The 21,213-nt window shown below is 42.5% G+C and overlaps 1 protein-coding gene across 4 annotated transcripts in view; it reads left to right on the top strand.

Annotated features, from left to right (window-relative positions):
- Positions 1-21,213, top strand: part of TSNARE1 (t-SNARE domain containing 1) — a 458,997-nt gene that overhangs the window by 221,771 nt on the left and 216,013 nt on the right. For 3 of the 4 annotated variants that reach the window (XM_050313442.1, XM_050313451.1, XM_050313460.1), the window contains one exon: positions 16,781-16,948. In XM_050313442.1, the coding sequence (XP_050169399.1) occupies positions 16,781-16,948 (168 nt within the window). The remainder of the gene's footprint in view (positions 1-16,780; positions 16,949-21,213) is intronic. The other variant, XM_050313469.1, reaches the window with a different exon arrangement.

The following is a 21,213-nucleotide window of genomic DNA, read 5'->3' on the forward strand; positions in this document are numbered from 1 at the left end:
TGTTTTGTTTTGTTTTTTGACCAAGGAAGTGATGGCTCCTCTGTGCTGGGAACTGGTGAGGCCACACCTCAAATCCTGGGTTCAGTTTTGGACCCTTCATGACAAGAAAGACATTGAGGAGCTGGAGTGTGTTCAGAGAAGGGAACAGAGCTGGGAAAGGGTCTGGAGCATGAGTGTGATGAGGAGGAGCTGAGGGAGTTGGGGGGGATGAACCTGGACAAAAGGAGGCTCAGAGGAGACCTTTTCACTTTCTACAACTCCCTGAAAGGAGGTTTTAGCCAAGTGGGGGTCAGTCCTTTATCCCAGGACACCAGTGACAGGACCAGAGGAAATGGCCTTAAGCTGTGCCAGGGAAGGTTCAGGTTGGACATCAGGAAGAATTTCTTCATGGAAAGAGTGGTTAAGCATTGGAATGAACTGCTCAGTGGAGTCACCATCCATGGGAGTGTCTAAAAAGTGACTGACCATGGTAGTCAATGCTCTGGTTTAGTTGACAAGGGGGTAGTTGATTAAAGGTTGGATTCTATGGTCTTGGAGGTCTTTCCCAACTGAAATGATTCCATGACTATGACAAAACTAAAGCCCATATCAGTGTCCTTGCAAGACTGGCCCAGGACATCCCTCAAGGGCTTGTCTCTCAGTTATGCTCACACTGGTCTCACCCCCCTCAGTTTGCCAAATGAGACCTGAAAATAGATCACACAAGTATGGATTAGCTGTGGGGCTTTGGTGTATTAGCACAGCTGTGTTTGAGCTGGGCAGCAGCAGGGGGGAACAGCAAGGGCAGTGCAAGCAAACAGAAAGACTCCAGCAGAAAGGTAATGTAAACTCATCAGGGACTTTAAAATGCTGAGCCTGATCAATGCTCCTCCGCTGATGGGAAGTGTCACCTCCCTCAGCAGGCAGTGTCAGTGGTTCATGGAGAGCTTCCCATGGAGAAAGTTGCTGTACAGCCTAAAGATTATGATAAAATATGCAGTGCTGGTGTGGACTCAGTCACCTTTCACAGTTTGGGATGGAAAATTTCTTCACTCAGTTTAATCTCAGATAAGTGCAGGGTTTAGTATTTATCTCGAAAAACAGTTTTTACCCAATGCCTTTTCTTTAATCATTTTAATCTCTATTGTTAGAAGTTCCCCGTGGCAAGAAAGTTGCTTCTCCAGAATGTGGGCAGACAGAATGTTGGTTTACTTTCAGAAATTAGCAGCAAATACTTCTCCAAGAGAAGAGAGATATTTTTGTCTCTAAATGGGATTCCCTGCTCCCCAGTACTTGCTTTGTGTATGGCAATGAAGGAGCAACAACAGCAATGCAAAGGCTTCCCTAATGGATGGGTTTGGAAAGATTCTCTGCCTCCTTCTCCCATCCTTCCTTCTGAAATATATCAGCACTACCGAGGGTTTCAGTCCATATGAGGAAGATCTTCAGAGGGTCCTATCTTGTGATACCTGAGTGGAAGATCTGTGCGTTTTGGAGGCAACCTGGATCTGCCTTTGGCTTTCTTTTGGTTCACTTCCATGTTTCTTTTACACTTTGTCCTATTCTCCCTCTTTCTGGGCATCTTTTGTGTTCTCCATTCACTCCTGCTGGTCCCTGCTCTCATTTGGTTGCTTTTTCCTCTTCCTCTGTCACTGTCTCTCATTTCCCCCCTTATTTTTTCTTCATGACATTCCCCTCTGTTAAGTTCTTGACAAAGAATTGAGAGCAAACAGCACTGAAGCCACTTCCTTGTGACGTGTATCCCTTTTATAGCCTGTGATATGATCAGTTACATTTCTGCCCATAACCGTAAGGATTAATATTTAAATTCTGCTTATTGACATAATGATACCTATTGTGAGACTAACAATATAAATATGCCCGAGGAGCAGCTAGGAAAACAAGATAAGAGTGTCTCAATGCCCAGGGGACATACACAAGGTGGAGAGTAATAGGGAACATTATGTATTTTGCTCATCAACAATTTTTCAATGAAAGAGGATTTAAAAACTGCAGCAGTTTTCTGCATATTAAGTGGGTGATGGTGAGGAGAATTGGGATTTGCTTGTGTAGTGACCCCATGTTGTAGAAAACAACTTGTAACTCAAGCTTAGTTTGTGAAGTTCCTCACCTCAGTGGAGTCTGTGGAAATGCAAACTGTTCTCAGCAAATATTGCCTTTGTATTTGAAAATTTTAAAATATGAACGTTTGAAAATCTGGGAGTTTTAATGGTGAAAAAGAGTCTGTTTCTGCCTGGTTTCCACACTGTCCTTTAGGAGAAGAGGACAGCCTCTTTGGAGAGAAGAGCAGCATCCTTCATAACTCAAAAGTACAGTGTCATGCTGAAAAGTAACCAGCTGAAAGAAGACAAAGAGGTTCAGTACAGGAGCCACTGAATAATTAAATATCATAAAGCTAAATAAAGGTGGAAGTAAATTTTGAAGAGTCATCATGGAAAGATAAAGGATCAAACAAAAAAAATCCATTAAAATTCATAAAAGTTTTGCCATAACCTTCACTAGGATCAAAATTCAAGCACGAGCAACTAAATCCCAGGAATTATAACTGCTTTCCTGCTGATATTCTATTTCTTGGTCAGGGTCCCTCCTTGTGACATGAAAGCTCAGCCTGGAGCTTGGGAGAGAGGAAGGTGGGATTTGTGAGGAAAACAACTTGTACACAGTGGCTTCAAAACATCCTTCTTGGTCCATATGGGGCCTCCCTTGACTGATCTAAATTGACCTTCAGGCTTCTTTTTTGCTTCTTCCAAATCCTGGAGGAGGAGAGACCTCTTGTCTGACCCGAGCACATTCCATGGATAATCTCTGTGACTGTTCTGGAGACTCTATAACATCTTCAAAAGGCACAGCACTTAGCATCTGCTTTCTCCTCTCTCCCCACCACTGGTTTTGTTTCTAATGAAATATTTATTAAGTGACTGATATTTGCAGTCAGAGAAGGAGATAATTCATGCAAGCAATCAGCTCTGGGTTAACTGGAGAATGAAAATGTCTTGGACCGTAGCAAAAACTCATAATCAAAGGGCTCCCCAGCTATCCATCAAACAATCAATTACTGTATCCATTAGTCCCCTTTCACCACACATTAGAACAATTTACTAGACATGCTAATGTTCAGGTCATTGCTCCTTAAGGATGAGCAAACAGCAGAGGCATCTATCAAAGTTTTGATGCAGTGTGATCTCATACAGCGTGGATATATAGCTTAGATCACTTCATATTCTCGTGGTGTTATTAAGTCTATTAAAGACCTGGTGTGTGAGGGAGTTGCTGGTTGCCTCCAGATCTCACCAGCTGAAGGGAGCTTGTCAAAAGAAATTCAGCATTTCACAGGCCTCTGCCTTCTGTGTGATGAGACAGAAGGTCATCCCGTGTGAAACATCAATAAACAAAGTGCACATCAGTAAAAAAGAGGTGGGTTTGTCACTTATTACGCTGACCAGAGAACTGCAAACATGTTTGCTAGTCTTACATGTGCCATCTGAGAGGAAATAGGATTTCTCCATGAAGGAGGAATGCAGGAGTCAGGTTCTAGTCTTGCCTCATTGTCCTCATCCAGTGCCTGATAAGTCAAGTGGGAACTCAAACCACACATGCCAAGATAATTTCTGTTAATTATTCCATGTTTAGATTTCTATGTCTGAAGGCAACAAGACCCTTTCTACAGGTAGCTGAGAGAAATAAACACATCTTAGTGTACTCAGCTGAGCTAAGTGGGACAAATGTTCTCTGGGGGGGAAAATAGTCTGTGAGGTATTTGGTGGGGGGTTTGTATTATTTTTGTATTATTTTTGTCAGTTTATACTTTTTTTTTCCCATAGTCTGCCTTTGCCTAGTCTCTACTAGGGCTTGTGTAGTGTAGGTCTCTTCTTCCAAACCTGACATTCAAGGCTCCCTTTCTGGTCTACAACACAATCTCATGTTAAGTAGCTGTCAATCTCTTTAATCTGCAGAATTGGGCTCTTATCTGCATTGGCTTTATTGACCACGGCTCCATTGATTGTAATGGGAGTCTTAATAAGCAGCTTGGAGGTCCGTGCTTCCACTGTGGGTATGTCAAGCTTGGAGAGGTGGATTGCTGGCAGTTCAACTTGGCTGATCAATCCAAAGGACGATATCTACTGTGCAAACATCTCAAATTGCTGTTAAGAGGGATCCCACTTACATGTCGATACCACCACTCCTGAGCCAGTATCTGACTAATTTATCCCTCTTTCTCTGAATGATACTTGAAACCTGCTGGGACAAACTGGCAGCTGACTTTAGGGAACTCTGTCAACTGGACAGAGCTCTTTGGCTCCTTAGAAATGCAGTGGAGAAAAGGAAAAAAAAAAAAAAAGGTATAACTTTATTGAGTTGAATTAGCTGCTGGAGAAGGTCTCCTGGCTGTTTTGAGTAGAGAGGAAGCAGAAGGAGACAAATTCCCTGCAGTCACCCATCCTGTGGGTTGCTGTGACCCTTTTCTCCCTGCAGAATTGGTGACTCTGTGGGCAGAGAGGGAGGGCAGAGCCTAGGGGTGTGTTCCTGCAGCCATGTGTACACCCACGTGTGTTAGTGAGGAGCTTCTTGGTGAAAAGTCTGGGTTTATGTGATAAAAACTCTCCTTTCCACACACCCAAAGGAGCACCAAGGAACCAGATGTTATATCCTAGGAAATACTGTGCACCACTGCATGCACAGCTCGGGGTGCAAACCAACCTTCAAAGGAGTAACAGGAAACTCTCATCTTTCCACACAGAGAATCCTCTTCCAGTGTGGATTTGGGGAGTGAAATATGATTTTAATTCAGTGAGTGTGTCCAAGCCTTTCAGAATAAGCTCATTACTTCTTTATTACTGTAGGAGTGGAAAATGATCAGATTTCAGTCCTTTGAGACTCAGTCAAATAGGAAAATTATCAGGATGCAACAAGTCAACCAATCAAAGCCCCACACAGCAGTTTTCCGAGCAGACTCTAACACGTGACAAAATTTCTCCTGTGTTTGGGTGAAAGTTTCCAACAGAAATATATTTTTATGGCACAAGCAATGAAGTCTTGGAGTTTATGGCTTGGGAAGGGTATTGGTATATACAGAGAGAATAAAAAAGAACACGAACAGGGCAAGTAAAATAACATGAGGTATATAGTCTATAAACATCAGATGAGAAAATGAGGGAGCTAAATTAAATAGTCTTGAAGAAAGTATCAATCGAGACATGATTGCAGTCTATAAATACTTTCAAGGTGAAAACACAAATGAAGACCAGGTGAATTATTCACGAAGTTAAATGATAGGAGCCAGAATGGCCTGATGGTGGGAAAGAAACATGTAGGTTAAGTGCTAAAACTGATAAAGAACAGTTGCGTGGATGGTTAATGCCCCATCAGTTTGGAAAGTCAATAGCACAGTTAAAACAGAAGTAAAATAAATAATAATAATAGTGCAATAAAAATCCGTGGTGGGAATTATCTGAATGTTTATCTGTGGCCTCTCCTGCCTCTGACACAGTTAAGACACTGTCCTGATATTAACTGGGAAAATGCACAGATTATGGACAATTTTGTTACATGTCACGTTCCTCAGGCGCTGAGCTGAAAACCTTCCAGCGTTTTTTTTTTTTTTTTAATCTTAATCCTTTCCCTGAATGTTTTACCCTGGAAACGTCTGAGGGAGCTTTTCCATCCTCCTGAAAGCCTTCACGGAGCCTGTCTGTTAATGGGGTGGTGCGGGACTGAATGCCTGAGCTGAGGAGAGGTGAACATCCCCGCGAACGTTTATCACGGAGACAGCACGGAGCACACGAGGGCAATAAAGCTGCTCTGCACTGCTTTCCTCCCTGGCACTTCCTATTTCTTGTCACCCCTTGGAAGGTTAGATTCACTTCATCTTACCCTATAAAGAACTCGCGCAGGATAAATTAGCAAACTGCCAAATTCTCCCTATTTCATTCTTCCCTGGACGAACAAGCTCAGGAGCAGGATTTTGTTCCCTGTAGCAATGCTTGCACTTTCTATTTTCATTATTTCACTTTGCAGGCAGTTTGGTACCAAACACACATCTGTGTCTAAATTTCCCTAATATCTTTAGTTTCTCTTCCTTGAGACATTGCCTAGATCTGTAATAACTATATCACTGTTCTTGAGGAAGAACATAATTTTATTTCTGCTGTTCTTGTGTTTTTCTTTAAACCAGTAAATATTCTGACTTGATTTGACTTGAAATTCAAGTTGTCACTCTTCATTTTTCTTGAGATTGAAGCTCACAACCTCCAAATAAAGTTGACTAGTTGTTAAATATTTCCAATGTCCTCTGATCCATGTCAGTCCTTGCTGTCACAGCACACAATAATCAGGACAAGCATTTAATTCCCTTCAGTTGAACTTATATTTTAAGATTTGTTTACAGGTTGGGAGATTAGGCTGAGTTAGGGGGGGATTTTTGTCACTGGTCAGGAGAAAGAACAATCAGTCCCTCCTGCATGGAGGGGTCTAGGACAGGTAGGAGGAATGGCCACTGGGCAGGACAAGCCCTTTAAATGCTTCTGGTCCTTGTGAATGGATTCCCCAGAGGTCACCACAGACCTTGTCCCTGATCCATGACAGCTGTACAGCAGTGCTGATAGATAGCCCTAATAAGATTTTCAATATTTTCATTTTGATTCAATTGATGCCTCCTGTTTCACTGCAGGCATCTGTCATTTTGTATCCTTTTACCATTTTTATTACCTGTGTTTGTTTTCTAATTAAAACCGAAAATGTCCTGATGAAAAACAATTAAGGGTTTGCGTATAATATTAGTGTAAAACCTAACAAGCTGCTGCCTGCAGTCAGGGATGGATCAATAGGCTTTATTGTAGTGAAATCACAGGTAAATTAGGGGGAAAAAAAAGGAAAAAGGATTTAAATAGGATTTAAATGGCATTAAAGACGCGTGAACTTTTCATAGAAGCACAGAATCATTAAAGCTGGAAAAGATCTCTGAGATCATCAAGTTCACTGTTAACCCAGCACTGCCAATTCCACCACTAAATCATGTCTCCAAGCACCACATCTACACAGTTTTTGAATATTTCTAGGGATGGTGATTCCAACACTTCCCTGGGCAGTCTGTTCAATGCCTGGCCACCATTTCAGTGAAGAAATTTTTCTTAATACCCAATTTAAACCTCACCTGGTGCAACTTAGGGCTGTTTCATCTCTTCCTATTGCTTGTTACCTGGGAGAAAAGACCAAACCACACCTGGCTACAACCTCCTTTCAGGTAGTTGTAGAGAGCAAGAAGGTCTCCCCTGAGCCTCCTTTTCTCCAGGCTGAGCCCCCCCAGCTCCCTCAGCTGCTCCTCATCAGATTTGTGCTCCAGACCCTTCCCCAACTCCGTTGCTCTTCTTTGCACACAAACACTCATCCATCCCATCGTGTTCCCAGCCTGTGGAACCTGCTTTTTGTTCTGAGTTGGTGCTGAAATTGAAATTGCTGTGAACTGGACCAAAGGGCTGAACATCTCTTGTGACAGGACAGAGATCATTTATGTCCTGGTGCCTTATGTTGAAATCCAGTGGATAACAGAAGTCTGCAGGGATCAGCCTGCAGGTGAAAATAGGTTCTGTTTTCCTGCAGAGGGTTTGCTGTTGTTCCGGTGTAGATCTAATCAGACCTGTGCTGCAGCATCTTGGGGTTTTCTCTGTCCATTATTCCCAACTCCCCCTGCACTCTGCCCTTGTGAGACCCCACCTGCAGTGCTGCATCCAGCTCTGGGGCCTCAACACAGGGACAATGACATGTTGGAACAAGCCCAGGGGAGGCCACTAAGTTGATTACAGGGCTGGAGCACCTCTGCTCTGGAGATGGGCTGGGACAGTTGAGGCTGTTCAGCCTGGAGAAGAGAAGGCTCTGATGAGACCTTCTAGCACCTTCCAGTGCCTAAAGGGGCTCCAAGAGAGCTGGAGAGGGACCTGTGACAAGGGCATGGAGTGACAGGACAAGGGGGAATGGCTCTAAGCTGAAAGAGGGTAGGTCTAGATTAGATGTTAGGAATAAATTATTTATTATAATTACATACATTTATTGATGGTGAGGCCCTGGCACACATTGCCCAGAGAAGATGTGGACACTCCATCCCTGGAAGTGTCCAAGGCCAGGCTGGATGAGGCTCTGAGCAACCTGGTCTAGTGGAAAGTGTCCCTGCCCATGGCAGGGGGTTGGAACGAGATGATCTTTAAGGTGCCTTCAAACCCAAACCATTCTATGATTATATGATTAGCCTTAATGAGGCTCTTTTGTGGATAGTGCCAAAAGTTGTAGTGGGATGACCAGGTGTTGTCCCATCCTGCCACTCAAAGCTCAGCTCCCACTTTCCTCGTCCTCTCCCACAAAGGTGGACCCCACTCTCACACAGAGGCAGGAACCTTATCTTGTCTCCTCATCCCTGTTGTCATCAACTGACCACCCACCACCATCTTCCAGATGGGTGGTTGAAAACATATCTCTGATTTTTGTCTTAATTTGGGACCAGGCTTTTGGGCAGCAACTGGAACATTCTGAATGTGGACAGTGCTGGGGCTGTAAAATGGGCAGATACTTTATAGAGAGTCACTAAATGAGAGTGTTCCTCAGCCTCAGGCTCTGAACATTTCCTTGGATGCTGAGCTGTCCACTGAAACCCTGCCAAAGGCCAGGAACAAAAAGAGATTATAAGACTGATATTGATGAAGTTTTGTGGGAAGTCAGCCATGCTTCTAAAAAAAAGTGACTGAGCACTCCAAAAGGAAAATACAAAACACAAAAGCAGTCTATTCCTTGAAAGAAAAAGACATACTTTTTATTTCCAGCACCTTCCTGCTTTTCCACTGCTCCAGAATGGCACTGTGCCCGTGCTAAGGGCTGTCACTGCTACAGGAAATCAAGCTGAATTTGGCTCTTGACTCCATGTGAACTGAGAAAAAGGACATCTCACTTTTTTTTCCTTTTTTTTTTTTTTTTTTTTTCGGTACTAGGTGGGTGTTAAAGGGTAGACCAGTGACTCATTCTCCTTCTTGTTTGCCTTTGGAGCAGGAACCTGCTCAGCAGCTGTGCAGCACATATGCTGGGAGGCAGAGACAACACGGGCCTTTCCAGACAGCCTTGATGTGTCTGTGAGCTCTTTCAAGCACGGTCCATTGCCACAAACGCTGGTGCTTCAGCTGTTCAGAGAGGGAGCTGAGCAGGGGAGGGTTCTGCCTCTCATCAGGATCCAGGGACAATGCACAGCCCAGATCCCAGACAGCACCACCAGCCAAAACGTGGTGCCAGCAGCAGAGCTGTGCAGAGGCAGAGAATTATGAGAATATCACACAGACAGCCAGGAAAGGGCAGGAGCAGCTTTAGGAATGCTATAAAAACACCAGTGAGCACTCTCCTTCCTGGCAGTCTTAAAGGAATGTTTATCCACTTGCTCTGCATGTGTGGAGATGTCACCTGAAGGGAGTGATAGCCCAGGCAGTTGGCTTTGGGAAGGGTGGGTGTAGCCATGTGGAATCAGGCTGAAGCCATTCAGTGAGATGCGTTTGAAAAGAAAAGGATGTCAGATTACAGAGAGGGGAAATTTATGCCTCTTTTAACTGGTGCTCTTTTGTTTCACTCACACCACCATGGGATCATCTATTTGTGTGGTAGGTACTGTTTCCAAACCAAGAGGAAAAGAAGGAGAAGGACTGGAAACAGGAAGAGGGCAAGCTCCACCTTCCTTCAGTAACTCGGGGTGAAAATACAGCCCTCAGGATCAACTGAAGTTTGACCTAGAAGCTGATGATCTCCATGAGCAAAATATGAGTGTCAGCCCCACCATCTAGGCCTGGTAGGGAGGGCATTCCTTCTAAATTTGGTCTTCACCGTGGGGTGGAAATATGCCGTGCTTCTTGAAAGCACATCGGTTATCAGAGAGCTAAACCTCAGGCCCCTGGCTTATTTTCTTTTTCTTCATCTACCACAGACAGGTCATTTAATTCTCTCTCCCGAGTACAGTAAGATCGACTCTGAACTCGAGCAGCCCTGGGTGATGAGGTCAGGATTGCTCAGAATGAATTTGGTGAAGTAATAAAGTCTTGAAGGAAAATTAAAGAAGAAGAAAACAGTAGGAGGTATGAACTGGGGACTCTGTTACTGAGTCTCTTCCAGTTCCAGGAGACTGAATAGATTTTCTTAGTCCTCGTGACTGTGGAGACCTGAAGGATTAAATTTAAAAATGCTGAAAAGAGAACCAGCAAAATAATTTCTGTCACTACATTTTCCCTCAAATTAGTAATTTCTGGCAGATTCTGTAGTAGGAAAATAGTAGAAATATGTGATTTTCTTGCTCAATTTCTTATTCACGTCATTCAAAAATAAACACCTTGATCTAGAGCAAAGACAGAAACGCATGAAGGATTCTAGTTAATTTAAATAAAAAGGCACTTCGACCTCTCCCTTCATGCTAATTTCCCCATCCTGGTTTTATTCATGCTACTTTGGAGCTGAGTAATCAAATTTGCATAAGTTGAAGAAAATGCTGAATGCATTTCCATGTTTGCCTGTGTCAGTGATGCAGGAAGGATCCAACATATCCCACTTTAAAGTTGTCCTCCTTATGGTAGTTTTAAAATCAGTCATTTTTGAGTGAAAAGGAAGAGCAGGCAATGGTTAATTTGTGATTCCTTGTGATGCATTTCTTTCCCAGTCGTTGTGGGAAGCTCCTCTCCTAAGACAACAGAGCTCAGATTACCAATCACTGCTGTGATCTTCTGTGTGAAAGATAATGCAAAGTTGTAATATCACTATTTCACTCCTTTAAAAGATTTAGAAGTCCCAGGCTGCTTGTTCTGTGCCTGCCTGAGGCCTTTCTACCTGTAATTGCTTTGGGCTTTTGCTTGGCATGATGCAGCTCTAAATCTCGTTGAGCCCGCGAGGTTAGTTGTTTTGGAAGGATGGTTCTGGGAAAGACCATCTAATCCAATTTATCTGTCCTCTTAACCTGGCTGTATTTTGTGGGTAGTCAGGCCAAACTGGCTGCTCTGTGCCAGCTTTGTCCCAGACAGCTTGAAGTGCCAACCTGAGAGTAAAAATGTGTCAGGCGGAGTAACTCCGGCCGTGTTCTGCGCCCTGCTCCTCCATGTGCAGTGTTTTATTGATCTTTAATGCACACACTCCAGCCTCATTATTCTACAGGCAATAAAAACGTGAATCTCCAAGCCTGGATGCTGGGGAGAACAGGATACCCTCATAAAGTGTTGCCTAGCTGTTTGTATGTCTATGTGTACTATAAAGCAGGAGATAAACATCTCTGCATTTGCATTTTGTTTGAAAGCTGGAGCCAAAATGTTACCCAAGGAGATGTGATGGTTTGCAGGAGCTGTGGGAGGTGTGTTGATTGCTGCTGGAGTTGCCCATGTCCCTGCTAGAGATGCAAAAAGCTTCTGGAGATTGGAGAAGACAGAGCAACCTTCCCTGCTTTACTCCCTGAGTCATAGAAGAGCTCTAAAATACCCTGTTTTTATGGTTGCAGAAGATTTCCTTGGAACAACCTGCAGTCTGGAGTACAAAATGAGCTTAGACAAGTGAGGCTACTTTTACCTGTGCTCTTATAAACTCAGAGGTAACAAGGAATTTGTGAACTGTGAATATCAAAGGCAGTCTCCAGGGTCTGACAGCCAAGTGATGCTGCAACTGCTTGTAATGACCATGTGAATGGAGTAACAGTCAGGAAAAAAAGGAGCTTGTGTTCCTTCTTATTCTCCAGAATTAGTTTTTCAGTGCAGTTAGGAGACTGCTGACTCAAATTCAGCTTGCCATCGACCAGGACCCCCAGGTCCCTTTTCCACTGAGCTCCTTTCCAGCCTCTTGCTCTCCTTTCCCACTTCGACAATGTCAACAGCTCTGTCACATCCCTCCTAAGATACTGTATTAGTTGTCCTATCCCATATTTTCACAGTCAGAAATTGAACCCTCTTCTCCAGGACACAGCTCCTGGTTGAATTTGGAGTGGAAGGAAATGGTGTGGAAATGGGTTCATGTTGTCTAATTTCAGCCTTAATCAAGTCTCCCTCTCAACTGCCTTCATGCTGAGGTTGGAAGTAGAAGTTTGTGAGCGTCTCCCTCAGCCCTTTGTTCTCCTCTCCCTGTGCTGTGTTGTTCACCTGGTGAACAGAGTCTGTAATTCCAGCTTCAATAAATCTTGGTTATTTCCATCAACCCTTACAGTTCTTTTTGGAGACACTGTGAGAGGCCCATCTTATTTCTCACCTTTATTACCTGTCTTGTACTAGCCCGAGCTGGAGGGAGTGTGTTTGTCTCTCTCTTTCTCTCTGTTGTGTAATTTTTCTCTATATCTTCAGGTTTTGATGAGGATTGGAAAAGAAATTTTCTTTTGGAATCACTAAACATTTCACTGGCAATAAGAGCCATTATCTTATCCATCTCCAGTCAGCGTTTCATGCCCTGAATTCCTGATAAGGGAACAATCTTGTAACAGGCAATCAGAAATGGCATCATTAAAATTAGAGATGTAAATGGAATCTACAGGGCTGAGAGGGCACCAGGACACTCACTCTGCAACAGGAGATCCTGTAACTCTCTGAAGATGAGCTTTGAAGGCTTCTTGGTGTCATATTAGAGGAGTTCCCGTTAGATTTCTGCTTCTGGGTGGAATAAAAACCATATGGGAGCTGTAAGAGAGGTCATTTCAATCCCTTGCTTGGTGATTTTATGTGACACAGGTTGGAAAACTTGTGATATTCTGTCCCTCCTAATGGACAAATGGGGAGAGAGGCAGGAAGAGGGTTGGAAGGGGGTTGTTTTGGGAGGAGTCTCAGACAAGCAACTTCTGATGCAAACATTTACTGCTGGTAAAGTACAGACCCTGGCAGAACTTGTCACCATTCAGATAAATCCTTTTTTCTTTCTTATTTTTAAATTTTCTTTTTTTTCTTTTCCTATCAGCAGCTGCATGCAACATCTCCCCATTGGTGGAATAAATCTGATAAAAAAAAAAAATGTAGTTGTAAGCAGCAACGATTTTATCCTCGTGGAAAGATTTTATCCATCAGAAAAAATGTTGTGCCTGGGCATAATTTTTCAGATATGATGAACAACAGCATAGTGTGACCCTCAGTCCTGAGGATTTAATTTTAAAAGAACTACTGAGTGTATCAGATATAGTCAACTTTTTTCTCCCCTATCATTTTTTTCACAGGCAGGGCTCGGTTTATAGATACATCTTGACAAAGATCTGCCACAGGCAAATTTCAACAAAAGAGCAACTTCAAACACATCCAATTAACAATTTATGAAAGGAAATCCAACAGAAAATTGCACAGAGATTCGCGGGGCATAAAGTTTGGCACTAAATCAAATTTAATGTGGAAATGCCTGTGTAGGGAGTTATGGCCCCTTCCAGTGCGTTGTCAAAGGGAACTTTATCTGTGGAGGCTCAGTGAGTGCCCTCCATCAGATCTTTCCTTGCTATAAATAAAGTGTTTTGTCAGACATGGCAATGAACATAACTCAGAGGGGAATGAAGACCACTGATAAGCCAAGCTACGCTGCAGCTTTTAGTCAGAAGTATCAGAAGTGATTAGATTTCTTCACACTTCCAAATCTAGGATTCGTTCACTTTATCAAAGAAATGAGGGGCTCTGTACCATGGGCAATACAAAATCACTTTTCATTCGTTAGCACAGCACACACACCCTGAAAGCAGGTCATGGTGACTGTATTTAATATTATTATGGAGCCATTTTCATGTCTGGAAGGAAATATCAGCCCCCCCTCCCCTTCCTTTATCCTGTTGTTTACTGATTTACTTATTCAGCAGGCATGGTTGGATATTTTGGGAAGATGTTAAGGATACAAACTCATGTCATTGCCTTCAGCAGCTCTGAAATTAACTTAGGTCACTGCTTTGTTTAGAGGAAAGGATCTCTGTCTAGACCATTACCTGTTTAAACCCAGGAATAGCTGGATTTTGTAGGAGCTCACTGAGCAGCATCTCTTGCAACCTCTGAATGATTTGGAGGGGGGACATGTCATTTACAGATACCAGGACCAGCTAGTGAGGATGAGTAAGAGAGCTGACACAGGCCAAGATCAAGGACATTTGGGATACAACTGTGCTATTCCATGGACTAATATAATTATTTGAAGAGTTCTTTGCTGTGTTTCTGGCTCTGCTGTTATTCCTGTGCTCCCACATCAGAGCATTTGACATTTGAACACTTGTAAACTTGTTGTCTTCCACTGAAACTCGTTCTGCATAGCAAAGCAGGGTTTTAAATGTCCACTCATGTGCAGTTAGGTCCGTGGTGCAGTGTCCTTGCTGTAACCAGAGTAGACAAATTTCATCAGAGCAGTTCTGCATTTTCAGAGATCAGAAATTTGGGCTCTTCCAGGCTCCTTGATGATGTGCTGCAGAGCTGCCTCTGCTTGTCTTAGTTAACCCACTGGTGAAGATGAGAGGACACCTCTGTCAGTATGAATGAAGCATTAGAATACCCCAGGGATTTTTTTTCTGTAGTCCATTAATACATGCTTTTGGCACTGAAGAACTCTACCAGAGAAGTTAGTGTCCAAGGCACGTAATAATTAGTGGATAAAACACCCCCAGAGTATCTTGATCCCATTAAAATATGTCTTTTAAAGTGTAAATGAATGTTAACCTAATTTTAAATGATGATTATCTTCCTGTAACACACCCTTTCTCAGTAGATAAAGGATCCCTGGGAAGCAGAAGGTGAAACAGTAAGACAATAATGTCTGAGATTTTCATCTGTTCATATTTTGAATGATACTTGACTGGTTGCTGCTGAGTTTTCTGTTTCCCTCTACTTCTTCCACCACCCCTCTCCCTTCACCACATTGTGTTATTTTCCTTGTCTCCAACTTGGTATGGTGATAATAATAATAATAATTAACTAACTTAACAAGAGAAAAACTTCATTTAGGCAAACACAAAAATTCTTTGGTTTCTAAATACAGAAATTGTACGCTTTTTAAAGAATTAAAGAAAAGTTAGAGATTTAAATAGGAATTTACAGATGCCTGATATTCTTTAAAGTTTAACCAGCCACAGAGTCTGTATGTGTTAAATATTACTCATTTTCTCAATGCCTCCTCCACAGTTCCTGCAAGGCAGATCTCTGAGCAAAAGAAAAGATAGCAAAGACAGCAAAGGCCTTTATTTTTCAGGCACAATTTGTTGAAAAGCCCCAGGTCTTGTGCTTCACATAGAACTGAACATCCCCCCGAGTACTTGTGCTTGTTTTCCCCTATGGCTTTCAGAGATTTCAGGACATTCAGGTTAAGGATGTGCTGTGTCCATTGCCATTTCTTCTTTCAGCTTCAGAGCATCAGAAGCACTTGGTTGGCTTTTATATTTTAACTTTTGGTTGGGAGTCAAAGCTCATCTAAAGACCATGGGATCCAAGAGGATGATGGGCACTGTTAAAGTGGAGTACTCGTGCAGTGGGAGGGTTGGAGCCTTCAGTGCCATTAATTTAGAGCTTGAGCTCAGCCTGCAAACCACCCTTGTGTCAGTTCATTGTCTTAGTCCAGTCTAGACTGAACCTGACAGGCACAGGAGCTAAAGGCAGGGAGGAGAAGACCTTGTTAAACCTCTGCCCCTTCCTGCAGTGCACATCCAACTGGACCTTGAGCGTTTTAAAATGGGATCTGAATATGAATGTAGCTTTCAAAGGTAGTATGAACATCTGTCTACCTAGAAAATTGGTATCTGAGGGCTTAGAAAATAAGTTGGGGACTTTTAAAAAAGAGGAGAGTGACTTATTACATGGGCAGATAGTGATAGGACATGGGGCGGGGGGGATGATTTTAAAATAAAAGAGAAGAGATTTAGATGAGATATTAGGAAGAATTTCTTTATTCAGAGGGTGGTGAGGCACTGGAACAATTTTCCCAGAGAAGTTGTTGGTGTCCCATCCCTGGAAGTGTCCAAGGCCAGGTTGGATGGAGCTTGCAGTAACTGGTCTAGTGGAAAGTGTCCCTGCCCATGGCAGGGGTTGGCACTGGATAAGCTTTAAGGTCCCTTCCAGCCCAATTCTTCCAATCCGTTCTGTGATTCTCTGTGGGGATTCTTGCTTGGGTGACTCTTAAAAGGTCTGGGGAGGAGCAAGGATGATCAGCTCCACAGGTGACGCCAGAAGGAACGTGGGATTCCTAAACAGGAAGGAGAAGAGTTGTGTTTCAGCTCTTATTACTGAAGTTCTGAGATCCACATCTGGGATCCGATGTGTCAGCAAAATCAGGTCTACTCTGCAGAGTGACCACCACAAACCTGTGAGTTGCTCAAGCTGGTGACTCTGAGCCACATTCCTGTGATGATTTCTCCTTCCATGAGCTGTTTTGTTTATCCATCTCATAAATGGGCAAGCTTGGATCCTTTGTTATTTTGAACATTGGAAGTTGGTTCATAAAATCTTCAAGACAAATTATTTGGCTTTCTGTGTGCCTGAGAAGGTGTCCAATTCCAGAAGAATTTGCAGGAAAGCACAACAAGGTAAATGTGTCCCTTTTTAAAACGCGCATTAGGGTTTTGTTCTGTCAGAAGTGCTGGAAAATTGAAGTTGGTTGCTGGGGCTCCAAAGTAGCTCAGGAGATTTGAATTCAGGTCCTAACATTTCCTTTGAGACTTGAAATGCTTCCTCTCATGGAACTTACTTTTCTCCTCTTCACCTTTTTGCGATCTATTATATTAATATTTTCCTTTCCCACTCCAAGACTGGGTAAAACTGAATGACATTTACACTTCCTTCCCTTTCTGTCTGCTCTCCCATCTCAGCAGAGCCCCAAGACCCCCTTCTCTGACCTACCTGATGATGAGAAGATCTTTAACGGGGGAGACGCCACGTGGCAGGGCCAGAGCCAGGACCAAGCGTTGCTCTCGGAAATCACGGAGGAGGATCTGGAGGCCATCCGGCAGCGGGAAGAGGCCATTCAGCAGATTGAGGTCAGTGAACTCCTCCCATCGTGAATTTGTGAGCAGGAATTGCAGGTCCCTTGTGCTGGGCTGAAGGAAATGCCGATTGCCGTCGCTGCCAGGGCAGCCTCACTAAAAAATGGGAGAGATTATCAATGGCTTCTAAAAATGGGAATCGGTGACAGGAGGAAGAGTTAGAAATCCATATGAATAGTGCTGGAAATTACAGGGATTAATTGATGTTCGTGGGCTAATGATTGGGTTCTTTTCCATGAGCCTCACATGGCACAGTCTGTAGTGAGGGAGTTTGAGGTGGATTCTGCAGCACATCAACTTTTCTTGGTGCACACAAACTCAAAACTGGAATTTGCCACAGACAGAAAATATTCTGCTTTACCACGAGAGAGAATAATAGGTGGGCAAAAGGAAATAGCTTGTTAACCTTTTCAAATTATTCAATATTTTGCTGTATCAAAGTATTTGGACGTTCTTGGTGGAGTTAAAAAAGACATACTATTTTTATTCCTTCTTTTTCCAAGGTACTGTAAAAATGTGAAATAAAAGGAACAAAAAGAGGCCTGAATACGTTAAACATCCCACATTTTTCTTTTTATACTTCTCTTTTTATGCTTTTGGGAAACTCTTGTTACTTAAATTTAAGCGATAAATGGGTAAAACAAGAACATGCTAAATCTTTCTAATTTGTATGCTTTTACAGGCCTAAACTCGAGATGAACCAAAAAAAAAAAAAAAAAAAGAGGGCTTCAGAATAATCAGAACATTTAATTAAGGACTATACTTTGTCCTTTAATTGGATTGTGCTAATTTTATCAGAATAGATTTTGGTTGCGGTACAGCAGGAATTGTGATTAAGTTAACAGAGCAAAAAGGGGACAAACATTCCTGCTGTAGAGTGCAGCTCTGAGGCTGTGACCTCTGTTTGCAAACAGTGATGGATAAATCTGATCCAGCTCCCTAAGTAAGAAATTTTGACAGTTTTACAGGAGGGGGTCGAGGTTAGTGTGTGTCTAATTTCTGTTATGGCTCTCTGAACAGAAATGAATGAGCTTTTTGGGCTTGTGTCCCTTACTAGGAATGAAATTGTTAAAGAGTATTCTCACACGGAGGATCTTTGGGTGGGAATTGTCTTTTCATACTTGAGGGATCTCATTGTACCCACCAGGACAAACTGGAGGGAACTTTGTGGCAAGAAAATGCGTGTTTTGGGCTGTTCCTGCACTCTGATGTTCAAGAAGGTTGGTAGCAAATGTGCTTCTGAAATGATATTGTGGACCACAACTCCAGCTCACTGGAGATAATCCAGAACATTCTGGACACATCCCTGTGCTCTGGGATGACCCTGCTTGAGCAGATGACCCGTTGTGGTCCCTTCCAGCCTCACCCATTCTGTGATTCTGTGATTTTGTGATCCTTCTGTTTGAGATACAGTCAATGTCTTTTTCTTCCTGTCTTTATGTCGCCCCTGTTCTCCCCAGGAAACAAAAAACCCCACATTTAGTGTTTGCCCATTGGGGATTGAGCAACCCTAAGCTGGCCTCAAGCTCAACAGCTTTGGAAAACCAGGAGCTGCAGTTGTGTCTCCTCAGAGACATATTTATTTTCTGGTTAAATCCCATTTCTGTGCCACAGGCTGCTATCTCTGCATTAGGCTGCACTGGACCACATGGCCATGGTGGGGTAATTGAGGTGGGTTGAGTGAATCCAGTCACAGTCCCAAATAACTCCTAAAAAATTACCACAGTCATGTACTGTGCAGATTTTGTATCTATTGATTTGATCCTGGATACCTTTTCAATATGAATTTACCTCTGAATAACTTAATATATGCAATTAATGATTTAGTCAGTTAATATTGATTAGGTTTTTGCTTCCTAGGAATGTGTGCACTTTCCTTTTACCTGTTTTTTTTTTCCCCAATATCCTGTATCCCTTTTTCTTTGCTCTCCAAGATTCCATGTTCATCCTGTGAGGAGGGCTGCATTCCACAAACATTATTTCAAATGTAGCTTAAACAATTTTCTTCAGGAGGAAAACATTTAGGACTGGTGGCATTTTATTTAACATCTCTTTTGAAAGAAATGTAATGAAAATGAGGATTTTTGGACTGCATTGTACCTCTCCCCAGCTGCATTTGAATAAGCAGATGGTACTTTTTAAATAATTTTCACTGTGTTTTGTTTTTCTGTTTGTTGACCCACATGAACATATTTCTTGTGAAAGGACTCATCTTGTACATTAAAACTTCCCTGTTTTCAGCAGAAGTTGTGGGTGCACAGAGAAGGGATTCACTGAGCTCATAGTCACCATAACAACTTTCCCCCAACATGGTCTCAGAACCACTGAGTAACCAAGAAGGTTAAAACGAAACATTATTCTTAACTGTCAAACACAACTAATAAACTAAATTTATTGCCAAATTGATGTATAGCACTTGTTCTCCTTTGTTCTTTGGGGACCAGAATGAAGAATAGAGCTGGGCAGAACTTGTCTTATGCAAGTAGATTGCTCTCAGTGGGATTTTTGTGTTGCTGCATGTCGAGCACCAAGAACACGTGGATCTTGAGAAGCATAGAGGAGATCGCAGATCATTGATGGAACATCATAAATTCTGGACCACACTAATTACACACAACTTTGGAGGAGCTCATAGTGCAGCTCATGTGGCTTTCTTTTTTTCTTTCTTTCTTTTTTTTTTTTAAGGGACATTGAATTTGCCCTTTTTGCAAGAACAGGTATAACACCTTTCTGATTGCTAAAGAAATGAGAGAATAAATCCTCTTCCCGTCTTGTGTCCTGAAAAACAGATATAAAATCCTGCCCATAATAGACTTTTTTCTTAATGTTCCAATTACTTTTTCCCACTTGTGTGTTTTCCACATCTCCAGAGTCTCTTCAGAGGTTCAGGTTAATGGGACATTGTTCTCTGTCATGGACATCCCTCGAGGCACTTTGCAGCGTTCACAGTTTCCACCTAGACAGATAAGAACCATGTCAAAAGTTCAGCTGGCTGTTCATTTTATTTAAATGTGCTACTTTTGCTATTGCTTGCAGATTAAAACCAGAGAAGTCTGCAAGAGACATGTCTCGCCAAAACCTTACATTTTGGATAAAGATCTTTATTGCTTGGAAATGTCAAAATCTGGTAGGACACAGCAGCCCTGACACAAGTGTTATTTCTTAAAATATTGCTTTGAACTGTTATATAAAACCTATTTTAACTTGAACTGTATTGGCAGTGAATAATAGATGCCATAACAACTTTATATATAGCACTGTAAAATGTGCCATCAGAAATACATGAGCTGAACTGTAATGTGCATTGTCAGTGCTCAGTGCTGGCACAGGCTCTGTCACAGCAAATATATATAATTTAGCATCCCATGCCTTTCATTTCCACCTGTGGTCATGTGAAAAATGGGGGTGATAAAAGTTTGGGAAGAAATGGATAAGTATTGAATGGAGAACTTCACAGAATTTCAGCTGCTGACTGGAAGACCTGGAAGAAAGATGCTAAATGCTATATTGATTCAAAAGGCCTCCAGTGATTCTCCCAATGCAGACAGCTTCTCCAGAGGTGATGAGAAAGGAAGATTAATAAAAACCCTTCCAGACCACACCATCATTTGCTTGGAGTCACCAGCAGGTCATTCCATCTCCTCCACAACCTTTCTTTCCTTTCTCATACCAGTTTTCCATCCCTGTGCTTCCCAGGCTGCTCACACAGCAGTGGGAATTTCCCCTACCATGAAGAGTAGGAAGCAACTTGATCTAGTGGAAAATGTCCCTTTCCATGACAGAGGGTTGTAACTGGATGATCTTTAAGGTCCCTTCCAACCCAAACCATTCTAGAATTCTGTAATATCCTGAAGAAAGCAAAGCACGCCAACAGAGCTGCATTTTAGTTGATGCTTCTCTTGGCAAAAGAGAAGTGGAGATGGATAGGTTGTGGCAACAGGTGTGAGGAAAATGCTTTTATTTTTAGGAGAGGTTGTTCCCTCTGGGTGGTTGTTGAGGAATGTTGATGTTTGTTCCCTCTCTGTTTTGAAGAGCAGTGATAGATGGCAGCCTCCACGCCTGTCACTCAAGCGTTTGTAAGCAGACAGAAAATGAAATACAATAAAAATAAAACAACAACAACAACAACAACAGCCCCACAGAGTCTGCCAGAGTGTGTTTGTTAGTTCAGACACGTTCCTTGTTCACTCATTACCACGTAGCATTTCTTGCTGAGGGGTATTTTTGGTAAAATCTTGCAGTTTAGGAGGTTTAGTGCA

This window comes from Myiozetetes cayanensis, unplaced genomic scaffold (genome assembly GCF_022539395.1).
Source record: "Myiozetetes cayanensis isolate MyiCay16 unplaced genomic scaffold, myiCay2020 scf1, whole genome shotgun sequence".
NCBI classification, from domain to species: Eukaryota; Metazoa; Chordata; class Aves; order Passeriformes; family Tyrannidae; genus Myiozetetes; species Myiozetetes cayanensis.